This window comes from Lagenorhynchus albirostris, chromosome 19 (genome assembly GCF_949774975.1).
Source record: "Lagenorhynchus albirostris chromosome 19, mLagAlb1.1, whole genome shotgun sequence".
Taxonomy (NCBI): domain Eukaryota; kingdom Metazoa; phylum Chordata; class Mammalia; order Artiodactyla; family Delphinidae; genus Lagenorhynchus; species Lagenorhynchus albirostris.
The window spans coordinates 32,995,641-33,016,831 of NC_083113.1; the positions used below are offsets into that span (position 1 = coordinate 32,995,641).

The 21,191-nt window shown below is 40.9% G+C and overlaps 1 protein-coding gene across 8 annotated transcripts in view; it reads right to left on the minus strand.

Moving 5' to 3' along the window:
- Positions 1-220: 220 nt before the first annotated feature.
- PSME3IP1 (proteasome activator subunit 3 interacting protein 1) overlaps positions 221-21,191 on the minus strand; it is a 42,064-nt gene continuing 21,093 nt past the window's right edge. For all 8 annotated transcript variants that reach the window (XM_060130024.1, XM_060130023.1, XM_060130019.1 and 5 more), the window contains 2 exons: positions 18,238-18,302; positions 221-591 (listed from right to left, as the gene is read on the minus strand). In XM_060130024.1, coding sequence (XP_059986007.1) covers positions 374-591; positions 18,238-18,302 — 283 coding nt within the window. In that variant the 3' untranslated portion in view covers positions 221-373. The remainder of the gene's footprint in view (positions 592-18,237; positions 18,303-21,191) is intronic.

Here is a 21,191-nt window from a genome sequence, read left to right on the forward strand (position 1 = left end):
GTTGGGAAAGGAAAAAAAAAAGAAACAAAAAACAAGAAAGCAACAGAACCCAAACCCTTTGCAAGCCGCTTGGTACCTATCTTCCCAGGGCATTCTTAGTGGAATTTCTGCTGGGCCCTGACCTCTGCCCTACTACAACAGTGAGGACAGAGGCTGTGGGACAGGTTTGGGCATCCATACTGGAGTAGAAAGAGAAAACAAACACAAGTCGGGCCACAAGTGGATTCTGGCACATTTTTAGATGAGGTTAAAAATGTCACGGTGTGCACAGGGAGCAGGCAAAGGACTTTTCTGTGGGAGGTAATGCCTGTAGGCAGAATAAACTGTCCAGTCTATTCTTGGGGAGGAGCTCCCTGCGGTAAGAACAGAGGAACTAGGGGGCCTCGAGGAAGGTGTTGGTTCGGAAGATGGAGGAGACGATCTTGCCAGTGGCGTTGATGGTGCCTTCGCTGTCTGAGCTGGACTCAGAGTCGCTGCTCCCAGAGTAGGCACCCAAACCTGGGAGGATGCCGATACAGACGGCAGCGGAGGGGCAGTGGATGGAGGGACCACTCAGAGATGTGCTTCCAAGAGACACGCAGGAAGGGGCTTCTGCAAAAAAGGAGGCAGGACTGTTACTTCATCACCCTTTTCCAAAGGTGATGGTGTGCTTTCCATGTGTAGAGGGCTTTATGTTGGAAGCCTCAAAACAACCCTATGTAGTCAACACTATCACCATCCTCATTTTTTTTTTTTTTTTTTTTGCGGTACGCGGGCCTCTCACTGCTGTGGCCTCTCCCGTTGTGGAGCACAGGCTCCGGACACGCAGGCTTAGCGGCCATGGCTCACGGGCCCAGCCGCTCCGGGGCACGTGGGATCTTCCCAGACCGGGGCACGAACCCGTGTCCCCTGCATGGGCAGGCGGACTCTCAACCACTGTGCCATCAGGGAAGCCCTGCCATCCTCATATTAATGTTCCTCGTTTACAACTGAGAAAACTGAAGCCACAGCAGAGAACATTTTAAGACCATGCAGAATATCACCAAGTAGCTGGGGCTCTTTTTGCCCCAGGAAACCCAGAGTCACAGCAGCACCTCCATGCAGAAAGCCTCAACCTAGAAAACACAGGACTTGAAGGTTAGAGGAAAAGTTAAGAACTCTCCTCCACCCCTTTTTCTTCCCTGTTTCCAGCCTCATTTAATCACTACAACAACCTGGTATATAGATATCCCCCATTTTGCTGATGAGGGAGGTCCAAAACACAGCTAAGGTTAAAGGCCACTTAGAGTAGAAAACATTAAACTAAATTTGAATCAAAAGATAATGTATTAAAATGATCCCAGAGCTCACCGCAGAGTAAGGGTTGGAGTTCAAACACTGTATCAGGCTGACAAGCATATTACCTTCTAGGGTTTTGCCTTAACAAACCCCTAACACTTCATGTAAATGTGAAAAGGATACATGGTTCCAAGTATATGAAATCAGGAGTAAGCAAAAAATATCACTGAGAAGCAAAGAGAGATCTCCAACAGCCAGTATACATAGTTCATTTGCTTATACAGGAAGTACTAATAAGGGAAGGAAGCTGCTATAGATAAGTAATGTGAAAACATGGAGATGGAGGAAAGTGAGAGCTCACAATGATTGCAGAGGCTACAAGAGGTAACAAGGCTACAAGAAAACAGGCAAATATTTACAATAAGTATCACAAAAGCTAATTTCTTTACGATATAAAGAGTTCTTCCAAAACCAATAACAAACCAACAACTGAACAGAAAAGTAGACAAAAGACACGAATAGTTCACAGAAAAAGAAACAAATGACTTTTAAACATAGAAGAATAAACAATATAAGGAGGAGTAGGCATCTATATATGTTGCTGAGGGAACGTAGGATAATTCGGCTAAGTCCTTCACACTTAAATGATGTTCATGCAGCACTGTTGACAGTAGAAACCAAAAGGTTCATTAATAGAGGACCAGTGTAATGGACTAGTATTCAGCCATTAAGAAGAATAAAGCATCTCTGTGTGTAATGGTATTGAATGATCTCTAAGATACCACGTGTTAAATGAAAAAGGCAAGGGTGAGTACAAGTTATAATCTGGGGGGGGGGACATTAAATATGCATGATAATGTATGAAAAAATACATTAAAAACTGGTAACAGTGGCTGCTCTGGGGAGAGCAACTGAGTGGCTGAGGACCAGGGAAAACTTAACTTTTTATTCCACACTCTTGTGTCCCTTTTCAATTTACTATTATGTACATATAACTACCTATTTAGACAACTGTTAAGAAAGCCAAATGCCACAATTCAAAGAGTATCCTAGGACATTCAATTCAGAAGGACCAGCCCCTCTTACCTCTGTAATCCCTGTATTATAGCCAGGAAGGCTGTAGAAGACTGACAGTCCTAATGGCTATCTTCTCCTTATCCATATTCTCCTCAGACTATAAGTCTCTGGAGGACAAGGGCTCCTTCTTCTCTATCCCATCCCCTGGGCATAGAGCAGACGGCCTGGCACAGAGCAGGCCAACATTCACAATGTGTGAGAATGCAGGAAAATGCATAACAGAGTTTCACTGCAAATGGCTAAATTTTAGGGGTGGGAGTGGGGGTGGGGGAAATGTGAAAATTTGGGACATAACATCAAATTAAAAACCATTCATTTACCTGAACATTCATTGTATTACTATTTTCACACATACAAGGATACTTTCAGTATTCTGTGAGAAAAATCGGGTTGTTTAAAAAAAACACAAAAAAACCCGATATCATAAGGGTATGAATCAGTTACTCAGAAAAGTAATTTATGTGAAGTTACTCAGTGAAATGTGTCCTTTTATTAAGTACTTCAAGGGTGAATTGAATTTTAGGGTCTATCTTAGAAAAGAAAGATCAAGTTCTGAGTACCTCTGGAGGACTAGAGCCGGCCTAAGGGAAGGATGGAAGCCAGCCACAGAAATGTAACCCAAGGAATCTGGACAACAGGAGCATTAGCAGAGTTTAAGCAAAAGGACCAAATCTCCCAATTATCTAGGAAGTTTCAAGAAAGAAAAGAGATTGCAACTCAAACAAATTTCATTCCAAAAGCAGTTAACTGGGACTTCCCTGGCAGTCCAGTGGTTAAGACTTTGCCTTCCAGTGTAGGAGGCAAATTTGGCAATATTTTTCTAAGTTACAAATGTATATCTGACTCAATAATTCTCCTTCTAAGTATTTAACCTGACATATTACAAATGTGAACAATGATCCATGTACAGGGTTATCTAATGAAACATCATAATAGAGAAAGAATGGAAACAATCTAAATGTTCATCAATAAAAAACAAAATAAATATACTATGGTACAACCATACAATGGATTACTACACAGCCTTAAAAAGGAATGAAGAAGCTCTTTATGCACAGGTATGCTATGATTCCCAAGGTAAGTAAGCAATGAACAGAAGAGTATGTTAATTAAAATAATGATGATGGGGCTTCCATGGTGGCGCAGCGGTTGAGAGTCCACCTGCCGATGCAGGGGACACGGGTTCATGCCCGGGTCCGGGAAGATCCCACATGCCGCGGAGCAGCTAGGCCCATGAGCCATGGCCGCTGAGCCTGTGTGTCTGGAGCCTGTGCTCCGCAACGGGAGAGGCCACAATAGTGAGAGGCCCATGTACCGCAAAAAAAAAAAAAAAAAAAAAAAAAAAAGATGATAGGAAATGCAAAACAACATATTAAGTAAATCTTGCCAAAAAATCAATGTGAATTGACCAAGCTCTAGACCTAATTACCATTTTATAGGAAACACAGGATATAAAGGAATCCCATGGGGATGCAATTAGCAAAATCTAGAGTGCAGGAAACTCCACAGGGCAGAGGCCCAGTTTCTTCACAAGTAAAATATAAATGAAACAAAAAATAAATTAAGAAAGAGGAAGAACCCATAGGTTAGATGAGACTGAAAAGGCAGATTAGCCTACTGTTAAGATGCCATAAAATGGCAATATTCCCAAACTGATCTACAGATTCAAGCAATCCCTATCAAAATCCCAGCTGCCTGAATTGACAAGTTCATCCCAAAATTCATATGGAAATGCAAGGGACCTCAAATAGCAAAACAATATTGAAAAAGAACAAACTTGGAGGACTGATACTTCCTGGTTTCAAAACTTACTACAAAGCTAGAATGATCAAAACTGTGTGGTAGGGAATTCCCTGGCAGTCCCGTGGTTAGGACTCCATGCTCTCACTGCCCAGGGCCTGGGTTCAATCTCTGGTCAGGGAACTAAGATCCCACAAGCCATGCAGTATGGCCCAAAAATAAAACAAAACAAGAACAAACAAAAACAAAACTGTGTGGTGATGGCATAAGGATAGACATACAAATCAATGGAATAGAAAAGTTAGTCCAGAAATAAACCCAAACATGCTGTTCAACTGATTTTCAACAAAGTGTCATGACAATTCAGTGGGAGAAAATACAGTCCTTTCAACAAATTATTGAGTCAAAAAATTAACACAAAATGGGTCAAAGATCAAAATGTAAGAGTTAAAACTATAAAACTCTTTGAAAAAAATGTAAGCGTAAATCTTCATGACCATGAATTAGGCAACTGTTTCTTAGATATGACATTTAAAGTACAAGCAACCAAAGGAAAAATAAATTGATGTCATCAAAATGTAAAACTTTTGTGCTCCAAAGAACACTATCAAGAAAGTGAAAGTACAACCCACAGAGAGACAATATTTATAAATCATCTGACAAGTGTCTAGCATCCAGAACATATAAAGAACACTTACAACTCAAAACTAAAAAGACAAATAACCCAATTTTAAAATAGGCTCAGGATATGAGTAGATATTTCTCTAAAGAAGATAAAAAAAATGGCCATTAAGTACACAATGCCAACATCATTAGTCATTAGGGAAACCCCAACAGAACCACAATAAAGTATCACTTCACACCCAATGGATGGATATAAAAAACACAGTAACAACTGTTGATAAGGATGTAAAGAAACTGAAACCCTCATATACTGCTGGTAGAATATAAAAATGGTGCAGCTACAGTGGAAAACAGTGTGGCTGTTCCTCAAAAAGTTAAACATAGATTTACTGTATGACCCAGCAATTCCACTCTTAGGTATATACCCAAGAGAACTGAAAACAGTTTTTAACACAAAAACTTGGACATGAATGTTCACAGCAGCATGGTTTGTAACAGCCCAAATGTGGAAACAACCCAAATGTTCATCAACTGATGAGTGGACAAAAAGGTAGCATACCATAAAATGGGATATTATTCAGCTGTAAAAAGCACTGATACATGCCACAACATGAACTATGAAAACATTATGTTACGTGAAAAGAAGTCAGACACAAAAGGCCCTATATTGCATGATTTCATTTATAAAAAATGTCCAGAAAAGGCAAATCCATAGAGACAGAAGTTGACTGGTGGTTGCTAGTGGCTGTGGAGAGGGAAGAATGGGGAAGAATGGGGAATAACTGCTAATGGTCACGGAGCTTCTTTTTGCAGTGATGAAAATGTTCTGGAATTAGATAGTGGTGATAAATACACATTCTTCTGAACATATTAAAAACCACTGAACTGCATCCTTTAAAAGGGTGAATTTTATGGTATGTGGATTATATCTCAATCTTTTTTTTTAAGCCATATAAGCCAAATACAATGTCTAATCCTTCCTTAGATACTACTTTTTAAAAAAACCAATTGTCGGATTGGAATAAAAATGGTGGAGTAGCAGGATGTAGAACTCAAGCTCTTCCTGCAAATATATCAAGAATACATCTACAAATGGAACAATTCTCATAGATCACCTACTGAACACTAGCAGAAGACCTCAAACACCTGAAAGGACAAAAAAGATCTCCATGTAACCAGGTAGGACAAAAGGAAAAAAAGAGAGAGAGAGAGAGTACGACGGGTCTGGCACCCCTGGGAGGGAGCTGAAGGAAAGTAGAGGTTCCCACACCCTGGGAAGTCCCCTCATGGGTGGGGAGATCATCTGGGACAAAAAAGAAGCTTCAGAGGCTCAGAAGGAGAGCGCAACAACTAGTTAGTGGCAGGCAGGACAGAGAGAGACCTACACAGTCTGTGTCACCACTCTGCACACCCCAGCCTGAAAGGCATGTCCACTGGTATGGGCAGGGGATGGGTGCTGGAACACGGGGTTTAGAGGACAGACCTGGGGAGAAGACTGCTGTTGGCTGTGTGGAGACAGCCTGAAGGGGCTGGAGTGTGGGGTGTTGCAACCAGGAGTGTTGGTGGCAGAACCCTGGGCTGCCAGAGAAGCGAAGCGCGATTGTTATGTGGCATGCAAAAGGAAGGGGTGGGGCCAACATTGCAGCCTCTTTCCCCACCTGCCGTCTGCTGCTTCCTTGGGCTCCATGCGGGGCCCCACCCCAGGCCAGCTCAGGCATTAAAGCTGCTCCGGCCCCCTCCCACCAGAGCAGGCTTGCAAGCTCCGGCCGCTGCCTCAGTGGTCTTGGGAACAGATGCCAGTGGGTTGCCCACACGCAGAGGTGGGGCTGAAATTACAGCTGAGCCCCAGGGGTCGTGCAACTTAGGAAGCAGAGCTGAAATCTCTCCCCACGGCCGTGCAAACCGCAGATTTACACCTACACTGCCGGCTTTGTGAATTCAGTGCCTGCGGAACATCTGAACGGACAGCTGGTGCTCCTGTGGCTGGGACAGGTCTGGCCTTAGCAGCTATGGGCTTTGAGGGCGCGTACACACAGGGGTCTGAGCTGCCTCCATAGCTCCCACAGCAGGTCAAGGCGTGCAACTACTGCAGTCCTGGGACACGACTTCAGTGGATCTGCACTAGTGGTCTTGTGAAAACAAAGTCTGAGAGGCACCAGGGCCAACTGCCGGCATACCCACAACTGAGGTGGGGCCTAGGGCAGTGCCAACAACAGTGTACTCTGTGAGCCCACACAACGGATGAAAGGTGACAAAACAGAGCACACTCACAGGTGAACGGCTCCAGCGGAGGAATACTCAGTGGCTCCTCTCCCAGTGGAAGCACTCCAATCCCGCCTACCTCACACCACGGATCAGAAACACAGCTCAGAAATGGAGCTGGGGGCTTCTACTCCAACAACTAGGGAGCAGGCCCTACCCTGGACAGGGCAGTGACAACCACAGAGCAAAGAGGAGGCCCGCTCAATAGCCAGTGCAGGCTCTAATTACCACAGCATCAGTCACACCTCCTAGCAAGGGGATAATGGCCTGCATACACTGAGAAAAGAGGTGGCAAGCATCCATACTAAAAGCAGCCCTCACACCAAAAAATATTAAACCCACAGAGGCTACACGGGGATGTTCCCACTTAAAAATAGCCCTCTAAGACCACAGTAGATAATTGTTTCTCCTAAACTCATAGAGCAAGAGAAATATAAGTAAAATGAAGAAGCAGGGGAACCACTCCCAATTAAAAGATCAAGAGAATTCCCATGAAAGAATAAACAATTAAACAGACATCTTCAGTCTAATACACACCAAGTTCAAAAAGAAGATAATGAAAATACTGAAGGAATTAAGAAAGGCTATCAATAGAAATGTAGATTACTGTAAAAAGGAACTAGAAACTATAAGGAGAAGCCAAAAAAATCAGAGAATTCATTTGAAGAGATGAAAGCTGAAAGGCTATGAATAGTAGAATGAATAATGCAGAAGAACGAATAAGTGATCTAGAAGATAGAATAACGGAAATCACCTAATTAGAACAGCAGACAAAAACCCAAATGAAAAAAAATGAAAGCAATATAAGAGACCTATGGGATAATATAAAGCATGTCAATCTATGCATAATAGGGATCCCATAAGAAGAAGAAACAGAAAAGGGGATTGAAAATGAAGAAATTACAGCTGAAAACTTCCCAAACCTGAAGAAGGAAACAGATATCCAGATACAGAAAGCATAGAGGATCCTGAACAAGGTAAACCCAAACAGACCTACACCAAGATGTATTGTAATAAAAATGGCAAAAGTAGGGCTTCCCTGGTGGCGCGGTGGTTGGGGGTCCGCCTGCCGATGCAGGGGACGCGGGTTCGTGCCCCGGTCTGGGAGGATCCCACGTGCCGCGGAGCGGCTGGGCCCGTGAGCCATGGCCGCTGAGCCTGCGCGTCGGGAGCCTGTGCTCCGCGGCGGGAGAGGCCACAGCAGTGAGAGGCCCGCGTACCACAAAAAAAAAAAAAAAAAAAAAAAAAAAAGGCAAAAGTTAAAGAGATGATTCTAAAGGCAGCAAGAGAAAAACAAAGAATCACAAGGGAACACCCATAAGGGTACCAGCTGATTTCTCTACAGAAACATTGCAGGCCAGAAGGGAATGGCAAGATATATTCAAAGCCCTGAAAGGGAAAAATCTGCAACCTAGGATACTCTACCCAGAAAGATTATCATTTAGAACAGAGGGAGAGACAAAGAATTTCCCAGACAAGTAAAAACTAAAAGAATACAGCAATACTGACATTATCCTAAAGGAAATATTGAAAGGTCTTCTCTAAATAGAAAGTAGTAAGAATCTATAGGAAAGAGAAAATCACAATTGGAAAGTAAATCACATAAATAAGACAGTACACAGATTAAAAAAAAAAAAACAAAAAATTTCTGTGAAAGTGATGATAACCACAATGAACAGCAAAAGGATGAACATGAAGATGCAAAAGGGGACATTAAAATGATAATATGTGGGGGAGGAGAGTAAGAAAATGTAGATTTTTTTTTTTTCTAGAATGTGTTTGGGCCTATCTACCGGTCTAAAGCAAGTAGACATACGAAGGGGTTAACATACTTGAAAAACAGGGCAACCACAAATCAAAAACATACAATAGATTCACAAAAACCAAAAAGAACAGAAGCATAATACGAAAGAAAATCACCAAACCACAAAAGGAAAAACAAAAAGAGACAAAGAAGAATTTTAAAATCAACAGGAAGACAAGGTTTAAAATGGCAATGAATATATATCTATCGTTAATTATCTTAAATGTCAATGGACTAAATTCTCCAATCAAAAGACATAGTGATCATCCAAACTGAAAATAAATAAGGGAGCCTGAACCAAGATGGCAGAATAGAAGGACATGCGCTCACTCTCTCTTGTGAGAACACCAGAATCACAACTAACTGCTGGACAATCATCGACAGGAAGACACTGGAACTCACCAAAAAAGATACCCCACATCCAAAGACAAAGGAGAAGCCACAATGAGATGGGAGGAGGGGCGCAATCACAGTAAAATCAAATCCCATAACTGCTAGGTGGGTGACTCACAGACTGGAGAACACTTATACCACAGAAGTCCACCCACTGGAGTGAAGGTTCTGAGCCCCATGTCAGACTTCCCAACCTGGGGGGCCAGCAACGGGAGAAGGAATTCCTAGAGAATCAGACTTTGAAGGCCAGTGGGATTTGATTGCAGGACTTGGACACGACTGGGGGAAACAGAGACTCCACTCTTCGAGGGCACACACAAAGTAGTAGGGGAAAGAGCAGTGAACCCAGGGGAGAATGAACCAGACCCACCTGCTAGTGTTGGAGGGTCTCCTGCAGAGGCGGGGGGTGGCTGTGGCTCACCACGGGGACAAGAATACTGGCAGCGGAAGTTCTGGGAAGTACTCCTTGGCGTGAGCCCTCCCAGAGTCGGCCATTAGCCCCACCAAAGAGCCCAGGTAGGCTCCAGTGCTGGGTTGCCTCAGGCCAAACAACCAACAGGGAGGGAACCCAGCCCCACCCATCAGCAGTCAAGCAGATTAAAGTTTTACTGAGCTCTGCCCACCAGAGCAACAGTCAGCTCTACCCACCACCAGTCCCTCCCATCAGGAAACCTGCACAAGCCTCTCAGATAGCCTCATCCACCAGAGGGCAGACAGCAGAAACAAGAAGAACTACAATCCTGCAGCCTGTGGAACAAAAACCACATTCACAGAAAGATAGACAAGATGAAAAGGCAGAGGGCTATGTACCAGATGAAGGAACAAGATAAAACCCCAGGAAAACAACTAAATGAAGTGGAGATAGGCAACCTTCCAGAAAAAGAATTCAGAATAATGATAGTGAAGATGATCCAGGACCTCGGAAAAACAATGGAGGCAAAGATCAAGAAGATGCAAGAAATGTTTAACAAACACCTAGAAGAATTAAAGAACAAACAAACAGAGATGAACAATACAATAACTGAAATGAAAACTACACTAGAAGGAATCAATAGCAGAGTAACTGAGGCAGAAGAACGGATAAGTGACCTGGAAGACAGAATGGTGGAACTCACTGCTGCGGAACAGAATAAAGAAAAAAGAATGAAAAGAAATGAAGACAGCCAAGAGACCTCTGGGACAACATTAAACGTAACAACATTCGCATTACAGGGGTCCCAGAAGGAGAAGAGAGAGAGAAAGGACCTGAGAAAATATCTGAAGAGATTATAGTCGAAAACTTCCCTAACACGGGAAAGGAAATAGCCACCCAAGTCCAGGAAGTGCAGCGAGTCCCATACAGAATAAATCCAAGGACAAACATGCCGAGACACACAGTAATCAAATTGGCAAAAATTAAAGACAAAGAAAAATTATTGAAAACAGCTAGGGAAAAACGACAAATAACATACAAGGGAACTCCCAAAACGTTAACAGGTGATTTCGCAACAGAAACTCTACAAGCCAGAAGGGAGTGGCATGATATACTTAAAGTGATGAAAGGAAAGAACCTACAACCAAGATTACTCTAGCCAGCAAGGATCTCATTCAGATTCGATGGAGAAATCAAAAGCTTTACAGACAAGCAGAAGTTAAGAGAATTCAGCACCACCAAACCAGCTCTACAACAAATGCTAAAGGAACTTCTGTAAGTGGGAAACACAAGAGAAGAAAAGGACCTATAAAACTAACCCCAAGGCGCTTCCCTGGTGGCGCGGTGGTTGAGAGTCTGCCTGCCGATGCAGGGGACGCGGGTTCGTGCCCCTGTCCGGGAGGATCCCATGTGCCACGGAGCGGCTGGGCCCATGAGCCATGGCCACTGGGCCTGCGTGTCTGGAGCCTGTGCTCTGCAGTGGCAGAGGCCACAACAGTGAAAGGCCCGCGTACCACACACACACACACACACAAACCAAAACAATTAAGAAAATGGTCATAGGAACATACATATCAATAATTACCTTAAACGTGAAAGGATTAAATGCTCCCACCAAAAGCCAGATTTGCTGAATGGATACAAAAACAAGACCCATATATATGCTGTCTACAAGAGACCTACTTCAGACCTAGGGACACATACAGACTGAAAGTGAGGGGATGGAAAAAGATATTCCATGCAAATGGAAATCAAAAGAAAGCTGGAGTAGCAATACTCGTCGGATAAAATAGACTTTAAAATAAAGAATGTTACAAGAGACAAGGAAGGACACTGCATAATGATCAAGGGATCAATCCAAAAAGAAGATATAACAATTATAAATATATATGCACCCAACATAGGAGCACCTCAATATATAAGGCAACTGCTAACGGCTGTAAAAGAGGAAATCAACAGTAACACAATAACGGTGGGGGACTTTTAACACCTTACTTATACCAATGGACAGATCATTCAAAATGAAAATAAGGAAACAGAAGCTTTAAATGACACAATAGACCAGATAGGTTTAATTGATATTTATAGAACATTCCATCCAAAAACAGCAGATTACACTTTCTTCTCAAGTGCACACAGAACATTCTCCAGGATAGATCACATCTTGGGTCACAAATCAAGCCTCAGTAAATTTAAGAAAATTGAAATCATATCAACCATCTTTTCTGACCACAACGCTATGAGATTAGAAATGAATTACAGGGAAAAAACCGTAAAAAACACAAACACATGGAGGCTAAACAATACGTTACTAAATAACCAAGAGATCACTGTAGAAATCAAAGAGGAAATCAAAAAATACCTAGAGACAAATGACAATGAAAACACGACGATCCAAAACCTATGGGATGCAGCAAAAGCATGGGTAGAATGGGTATCATCAGAAAATCTACAAACAACAAATGCTGGAGAGGGTGTGGAGAAAAGGGAACCCTCTTGCACTGTTGGTGGGAATGTAAATTGATACAGCCACTATGGAGAACAGTATGGAGGTTCCTTAAAAAACTAAAAATAGAATTACCATATGATCCAGCAATTCCACTACTGGGCATATACCCAGAGAAAACTATAATTCAAAAAGACACATGCACCCCAATGTTCATTGCAGCACTATTTACAATAGCCAGGTCATGGAAGCAACCTAAATGCCCATCGACAGACAAATGGATAAAGAAGATGTGGCACATATATACAATGGAATATTACTCAGCCATAAAAAGGAACGAAATTGGGTCATTTGTTGAGACATGGATGGACCTGGAGACTGTCATACACAGTGAAGTAAGTCAGAAAGAGAAAAACAAATATCGTATATTAACGCATGTATGTGGAACCTAGAAAAATGGTACAGATGAACCGGTTTGCAGGGCAGAAGTTGTGACACAGATGTAGAGAACAAACGTATGGACACCAAGGGGGGAAAGCCGCAGGGGGGTCAGAATGGTGGTGTGATGAATTGGGTGATTGGGACTGACATGTATATACTGATGTGTATAAAACTGATGACTAATAAGAACCTGCTGTATAAAAATATAAATTAAATTTAAAAAAATTTTTTAAAAAGGCACAGAGTGGCAGATTGGATTAAAAAAACAAGAGCCTACAATATGCTGCTTACAAGGGACACACTTCAGGGCAAAGGACACACACAGATTAAAAGTGAGGGCATGGAAAAACATCTTTTGTGCAAACAGAAATGACGAGATAGCGGGGGTCACAATACTCAGACAAAATAGACTTTAAGACAAAGATAAAGAAGGACACTACATAATGATAAAAGGATCAATAAAAGGAGAGGATATTATACTTTTCAAAATATATGTACCCAACATAGGAGCACCAAAATACATATACTAACAGACATAAAGGGAGAAACTGACAGGAATACAACAATAGTAGGAGACTTTAACACCCCACTCATATCAATGGACAGATCTTCAAGACAAAAAAATCAATAAAACAACAGAGATCCTAAATGATAGAACAGTTAGACTTAATTGATATATTCAGGACATTACATCCCAAAAAAGCAGAACACACATTCTTTTGAAGTGTACATGGAACATTCTCTAGGGTTGACTTGGGCACAAAACAAGCCTAAACAAATTTAAGAGTACAGAAATTATTTCAAGCATCTTTTCTGACCACAATAGCATGAAACCAAAAATCAACCACTGAAAAAGAAACAAAAACAAAACAAAACAAAAAAACAATTACGTGGAGACTAAACAACATGCTACTAAAAAAACCAATGGATCAACAGTGAAAGCAAAGAAGAAATTTAACAATACCTTGAGGCAAATGACAATGAAAACACAACCATACAAAATCCATGGGATGCAGCAAAAGCAGTTCTCAGAAGGAAGTTCATAGCAATATAGGGGCCTTCTTTAAGAAATAAGAAAAATCTCAAATAAACACCATAGTCCACCACCTAAAAGAATTAGAAAAAAAAGAAGAACAAACAAAACCTAAAGTCAGCAGAAGGAAGGAGATAAGAAAGATCAGAGAGGAAATAAATAAAATAGAACTTAAAAAAACAATAGAAAAAAATCAATAAAACCAAGAGCTGGTTCTTTGAACGGGTAAACAAAATTGACAAACCTCTGGTCACGCTCGACAAGAAGAAAAGAGAGAAGACCCAAATAAACAAAATAAGAAGTGAAAGCAGAGAAATCACAACAGATATCACAGAAGTGCAACAAACCGTAAGAGAATACTGTGAACAATTATATGCCAACAAATTTGACAACCTTGAAGAAATGTTCAACTTTCCTACAAACATACAGGCCACCAAAACTGAATCAAGAAGAAACAGATAACTTGAGCAGACCAGTCACTAGAAATGAAATAAAATCTGTAATAAAGAAAAAATCCCTACAAACAAAAGTCCAGGACCAGATGGCTGCACTGGGAAATTCTACCAAACATACAAAGAACTTATAGCAATCATTCTCAAACTCTCCCAAAAAACTGAAGAGGAAGGAACACTCCCAATGAGGTGACATTCTATGAAGCCACCGTCACCTGGATACCAAAACCAAAGACACTACAAAAAAAGAAAATTACAGGCGAATATCTTTTTTTTTGGAAATGTTCTCTCTGATTTTTTAAAAATTTTTATTTATTTATTTATTTGGGGCTGTGTTGGGTCTTCATTTCTGTGCGAGGGCTTTCTCCAGTTGTGGCAAGTGGGGGCCACTCTTCATCACAGTGCGCGGGCCTCTCACTATCGCGGCCTCTCCTCTTGCGGAGCACAGGCTCCAGACGCACAGGCTGAGTAGCTGTGGCTCACGGGCTTAGTTGCTCCGCAGCATGTGGGATCCTCCCAGACCAGGGCTCGAACCCGTGTCCCCTGCATTAGCAGGCAGATTCTCAACCACTGCACCACCAGGGAAGCCCCCAGGCGAATATCTTTGATGAATATAGACACAAAAATTCTCAACAAAATATTAGCAAACCAAATCCAAAAACACATAAAAAAGGTCATACACCACGACCAAGTTGGATTCATCCCAGGGTCACAAGGATGGTTCAACATACTCAAATCAGTATGTGGGACTTCGCTGGTGGTGCAGTGGTTGAGAATCCGCCTGCCAATGCAGGGGACACAGGTTCGAGTCCTGGTCCGGGAAGATCCCACATGCTGCAGAGCAACTAAACCCACACGCTACAACTACTGAGCCTGTGCATCACAACTACTGAAGCCCGCATGCCTAGAGCCAACGAAGTTAGAACACACCCTCACACCATACACAAAAATAAACTCAAAATGGCTTAAAGAATTAAATATAAGACAAGACACCATAAAGCTCTTAGAAGAAAACACAGGCAAAACACTCTCTGACATAAATCGTACCAATGTTTTCTTAGGTCAGTCTCCCAAGGCAATAGAAATAAAAGCAAAAATTAAAAAATGGGACCTAATCAAACTTATAAGCTTTTGCACAGCAAAGGAAACCATAAATAAAACGAAAAGACAACCTATGGACTGGGAGAAAACATTTGCAAATGATGTGACGGACAAGGGCTTAATTACCAAAATATACAAACAGCTCACACAACCAAACAACAAAACAACCCAATCCAAAAATGGGCAGAAGACTTAAACAGACATTTCTCCAAAGAAGACATACAGACATGAAAAGATGCTCAACAGCACTAATTATTAGAGAAATACAAACCAAACCTACAATGAGTTACCACCTCACACTGGTCAGAGTAGCCATCATTAAAAAGTCTACAAATAACAGGGCTTCTCAGGTGGCGCAGTGGTTGAGAGTCTGCCTGCTGATGCAGGGGACACGAGATCATGCCCCGGTCCAGGAAGATCTCACATGCCACGGAGCAGCTGGGCCCGTGAGCCATGGCCGCTGAGCCTACGTGTCCAGAGCCTGTGCTCCACAACGGGAGAGGCCACAGCAGGGAGGGGCCCGCGTACTGCAAAAAAAAAAAAAAAAAAAAAAAAAAGTCTACAAATAACAAATGGTGGAGAGGGTGTGGAGAAGAGGGAACCTTCCTACACTGTTGGTGGGAATGTAAACTGGTACAGCCACTATGGGAAACAGTATGGTGGCGCATGTGTGCTTGCGCGCACACACACACGCAATGGAATATTACTTGGCCGTAAAAAAGATGAAATAAAGCCATTTGCAGCAACATGGGTGAACCCGGAGATTATCGTACTAAGTGAAGTAAGTCAGAAAGGGAAAGACAAACACCACATGATATTACTTATATGTGGAATCTAAGATATGGCACACATCAGCATAACTATGAAACAACAACAGACTCAGATATAGAGAACAGATTTGTGGTTGCCAAGGGTAAGGCGGGATAGGGGAGGGACGGATTGGGAGTTTGGGATTAGCAGAGGCAAACTATTAATATGTAGCATGGATAAACAACAAGGTCCTATTATATAGTACAGGGAACTATATTCAATATCCTGTGACCAACCATAATGGAAAAGAATATGATAAATATATATGTATAACTGAGTCACTTTGCTGTACAGAAGAAATTAACACAATATTATAAATCAACTATACTTCAATACAATTTAAAAAAACAATTAAGTGATCACAGTGTTGCATTTGAATCTTAAAAACAAAAATCAACTGTTAAGAAAAAAAATGTATGGGAAAACTGAGGAAAATGAATACTAATCTGATACTTGATAACATTTAGTAATTATTATAATTATTTCAGGTGTGATAATAGTAGTGCAATTATGTTAAAAAAAACAAAGAATCCTTATTTTTTTAGGGATACATACAGAAGAATTATAGATGAAATAATCTGATGTCTGAGATTTGCCTCAAAATACTACAGTTGGGAGATTTAAATGAAACAGGATTGGACGGGGAATTCCCTGGCGGTCCAGTGGTTAGGACTCAGCACTTTCACTGCCATGGCCTGGGTTCAATCCCTGGTTGGGGAACTAAGAACCCACAAGCTGTGCAGCGCAGCCAAAAAATAATAATAATAATAAATAAAACTTTCTTTAAAAAAAAGAAGATTGAACATGTGTTTAAAATTGTTGGGACTTCCCTGGTGGCGCAGTGGTTAAGAATCCATCTGCCAATGCAGGGGACAAGGGTTCGAGCCCTGGTTTGGGAAGATCCCACATGCCATGGAGCAACTAAGCCCGTGAACCACAACTACTGAGCCTGTGTGCCACAGTTACTGAAGCCTGTGTGCCTAGAGCCCATGCTCCACAGCAAGAGAAGCCACCGCAATGAGAAGCCCGTGCACTGCAACGAAGAGTAGCCCCCGCTCACCGCAACTAGAGAAAGCCCGTGCGTAGCAACAAAGATCCAACACAGCCAAAAATAAATAAATTAATTTTTAAAAAACTGTTGAAGGGGGGCTTCCCTGGTGGCGCAGTGGTTGAGAGTCCACCTGCCGATGCAGGGGACACGGGTTCGTGCCCCGGTCCGGGAAGATCCCACATGCCGCGGAGCGGCTAGGCCCATAAGCCATGGCCGCTGAGCCAGCACGTCCGGAGCCTGTGCTCTGCAACGAGAGAGGCCACGACAGTGAGAGGCCCACATAACGCAAAAAAAAAAAAAAAAAAAAAAAAAAAAAAAAAAAACTGTTGAAGGTACATGATGGGGTTCATTATACTTTCATCTCAATATTTGAATATGTTTTAAGTTATCTATAATAAAACACTTTAAAAAAAGAGAATATGTGTAATTGCTTATACATACATAGAATAGCTCTGGATATATACATATATACATTAAAAATATATAATACTATTTCCCACTGGGAAGGAGAATTGGATGGAAGAGGACATACAGGTAGAAGGGAGGCTCTTCGCTTAATATCTTTTTCAAAAGTAAATTCTAGAGAAAAAGATATCAGCAACAGCTCACCATTACTGGAGTTCAGTGGATATACTTTTTTAAATAATCATTTTTTTGAAAGAAAAATATATTTTAAAATATCCATTTTTTTGTGTGACACAGAAATAAATGTAAGCCCTGTTTTATCGATGACCCTTTGAGTTCAGCTCAGAGTCTCAATTCCACAGGGAGTCAGGAGTAGAAGAACTGAAAACACTCTTGAATTTCTTATCCTTGATTCAGTCCTGAGTAACACTCACTTTCACTTATAACTTTGTGCCACTTAATACAGTAGCAGATTTGATCACATAAAAGGAACCACCAAAGAAAGTGTACTCCTGGAAACTGTATTTAGTAGCCTCTCGGTTCAATCCAATCCAACCAACAGCAGGAGCCAGGCATTCTACCTCTCACTGGTAGCCAGCCAGGTGAAATGAAGAAACTTGACATTTAAGGGAGACAGAGAAAAACTTTGTGAGTAGAGGTGATATGACCAGGGCTTTGGCTTTGTAAGCGCTCCTGGGACAACACAATTGTCACTTATCAGTTCCACTGGTTTCTAACATATTACTTTGCAGGGCAGCTGACATATTGCTAGGTTTAAATCCTGCACAGCCTAAAACGGTTTGGTAAGTTAAGTTTAGGTAGGTTTGCTTAGAGATGCATGCATTCCTCCACAGATACAATGCATTCCAGCCTTTTACCATGGTTCACGTATATGATGAGTGAAGAACGAAATGAAAGCTGCCACCCACCTTGATTCTTGTCATCTGGGTCAGAGTCCGATTTCAGTCTTTTCACACTGTTGCCACTCTCTGAGCTGTAACAAAAAAATATGGTGATTTGAGCTAGGTCCAATCTTGGGGATCAAACTTTGGGAATCAGGAGCTCCAATAACTATTTATATGGGTCTTAGGCAGCCTCAAGGAGCTGAGATGATCTGAAATGAAAAGTCTTCATTTCAGGTTCTTAATCTCCTTCCAGCTATATTATTGTTATAAATATAATTTAAACCTCTGACCAATTCAAGGGGTAAAGCATTACAGCTTCAAGCATCACCAAAACATCAGATTCTTTGTTGTCATCATTCATCTTGGTTAGAACCACACATGGACTTCAAGAATACCTGGACATATTTATATATGACAAAAATTTAGTTAAGTTATTAAAGATTGAAGGAAATATCTTTAGTGACAGGCTAGAGATTCTGAAAGTCACCCAAAAGACCTTCACTAAAAGAATATCTAGAGAATGTACTTCTCTCGCCATGCAGCTAGAAGACGCAATGCTCTCCAGCTCCACTGTTACCACTAATATTAAGTAATGTTTGTAAATTCTTACTAAATAAAAAGTTTAGGACAGTCAAAAAAAAAGGAAAAAAGAAAGCACTCCAAAGAGGAAGGAAATGGTCCCAGGAGGAAGGCCTTAATCCCAGAAGGAAGGGATGGTGAACAAAGAAACTTGTAAATACAAATCTAAACAAACAGTCTATATAAAAAAACAGCATCTAATTTGTGGTGTTAAACATGACCATGCTAAAGTCCTGGACAGCATGTAAGGAAGGAAGAACGTGACTGTAGCTAAAAGTTCTAAGGTCCATGGATAATTTTGCAGGGAAGTAAGATAGCTATTTACTTTAGGTTTTACTAAGTATTCTTGATAAATTGCAAGGTAAGCCACCAAACGAATAGAAATAGAATACAAAAATCCAAACAAGTAGAAAGAAAAGAAAATGAATAAAAGATTTGAAAATGGTAATCAATTTTTATAAAAAGAATACATGGAAAAAATTTTTAAGTAAAAAGACAAATAACATTAAGATAGTAGAACCTGGGGAGTCCCCTGGTGACCTAATGGTTAGGATTCTAGGCTTTCACTGCCACGGCCCAGGTTCAATCCTTGGTTGGGGAACTGAGATCCCGCAAGCCATGTGGCATGGCCCAAAAATTAATTAATTAATTTAAAAAAAAGCAGAAATTGTATTAAAAATCCTAATAAATCCAAGCCTACCTATAAAGAGAGTTTAACAGACTAAATTTTAAATCAGCTATTCATGAGACACACCTAAAAATTTAGAAGCAAAACAAACAACTTAAGACCCAGAAAGACTGAAAGTAAAGGAATGGAAAAAGAGTTAACCACGGCAAACACTAACCCAAAGAAGACTGGGGTACCTATATTAATATTAAGGAAATAGACTTTAAAACCAAAAGTATTATAAGGGATAAAGGAAGTTAGTTTATAAGGAAACAAAGTTTAATTCACTATGAAGAAAGAACAATCCTGAACATCTATGCTTCTAAAAGAGCTTAAAAATATACTATGTTCAACAGACTGAAAAAAGATCAAGAAATCATTACTATAGTGGGAGATTTCAAAAACTCCCCTCAAGTACTCATAGAACAAGCAGACAAATATGTAAAGAAACGGATGATTTGAACAATACAATCAATTAGTTTGTTTTGTTGTACCTACATAGAACCCAGAACAATTACAAAACACAGATTTTCCTCAACTTGGAACATTCACAAAAATTAATCTCAGGAATAGGTCACAAACCTAGTCTAAAGCAATTTCAAAAGAATCAGCACATGTAAACCATAATGCAATTAAGGGAGAAATTGATAACAAAAGATAAAGATTATATTTCATAGACTCTAAGACACCACTGATTATAAGGTATTAAAATGTGAGGGAGAAACAGGTTCATCTTAGAACCAGTGAAATATGGTTAAGTTACCTCAGTATGTTTGGAAATTTAAAAAAATGTTTCTAATTCATGAGTCAACAAAGAAATCATAATGGATATTTAAAAGTACTTAGTTGGAAATACAAAATTGTATACAATGAAAGCTGAGGAAAAATTATAGCTTTAGATGCTTATAACTGAAATGAGCTGAAAATTAATTAGCATGGTATCTGACAGTTATTTATAACAGAAATAATAAAAGTATAAGTTTGAAGAAAGTAAAGAATATTCCAAAGAAGGCAGAAGATATTAAAGAGCAAAAATTAATAAAACAGAAAAAATAAGAAGTAAATCCAAAAGATCTTTTTTTTTTTATTTTATTTTATTTTTATTTTTTTGCGGTATGCGGGGCTCTCAGTGTTGTGGCCTCTCCTGTTGCGGAGCACAGGCCTCTCACTGTTGTGGCCTCTCCCGTTGCGGAGCACAGGCTCTGGACGCACAGGCTCAGTGGCCATGGCTCACGGGCCTAGCCACTCCGCGGCATATGGGATCTTCCTGGACCGGGGCACGAACCCGTGTTCCCTGCATCAGCAGGTGAACTCTCAACCACTGCGCCACCAGTGAAGCCCAACCCAAAAGATCTTTGAAAAGACTAATAAAACTGAGACTACCCTCTCATGAAAATAGTGAAAATAAGAATAAAAGTATAATTCATCAATATTTGGGATGAAAAAAGGACAATTACAGACAGAACAGCAATCAGAAAACTAAGGAATACTGACAATTTAGCTAACACACTTGAAAAAAGACAAAATGAGCAAATTCCCAGAAAATATAACTAAATAAAACTGACTCAAAAAGACATGGAAAAACATAGATAGTCCTATAATCACAAGTTAAAAGAACAGGGACCGGGCTTCCCTGGTGGCGCAGTGGTTGAGAGTCCGCCTGCCGATGCAGCGGACACGGGTTCGTGCCCTGGTCCGGGAAGATCCCACATGCCACGGAGCGGCTGGGCCC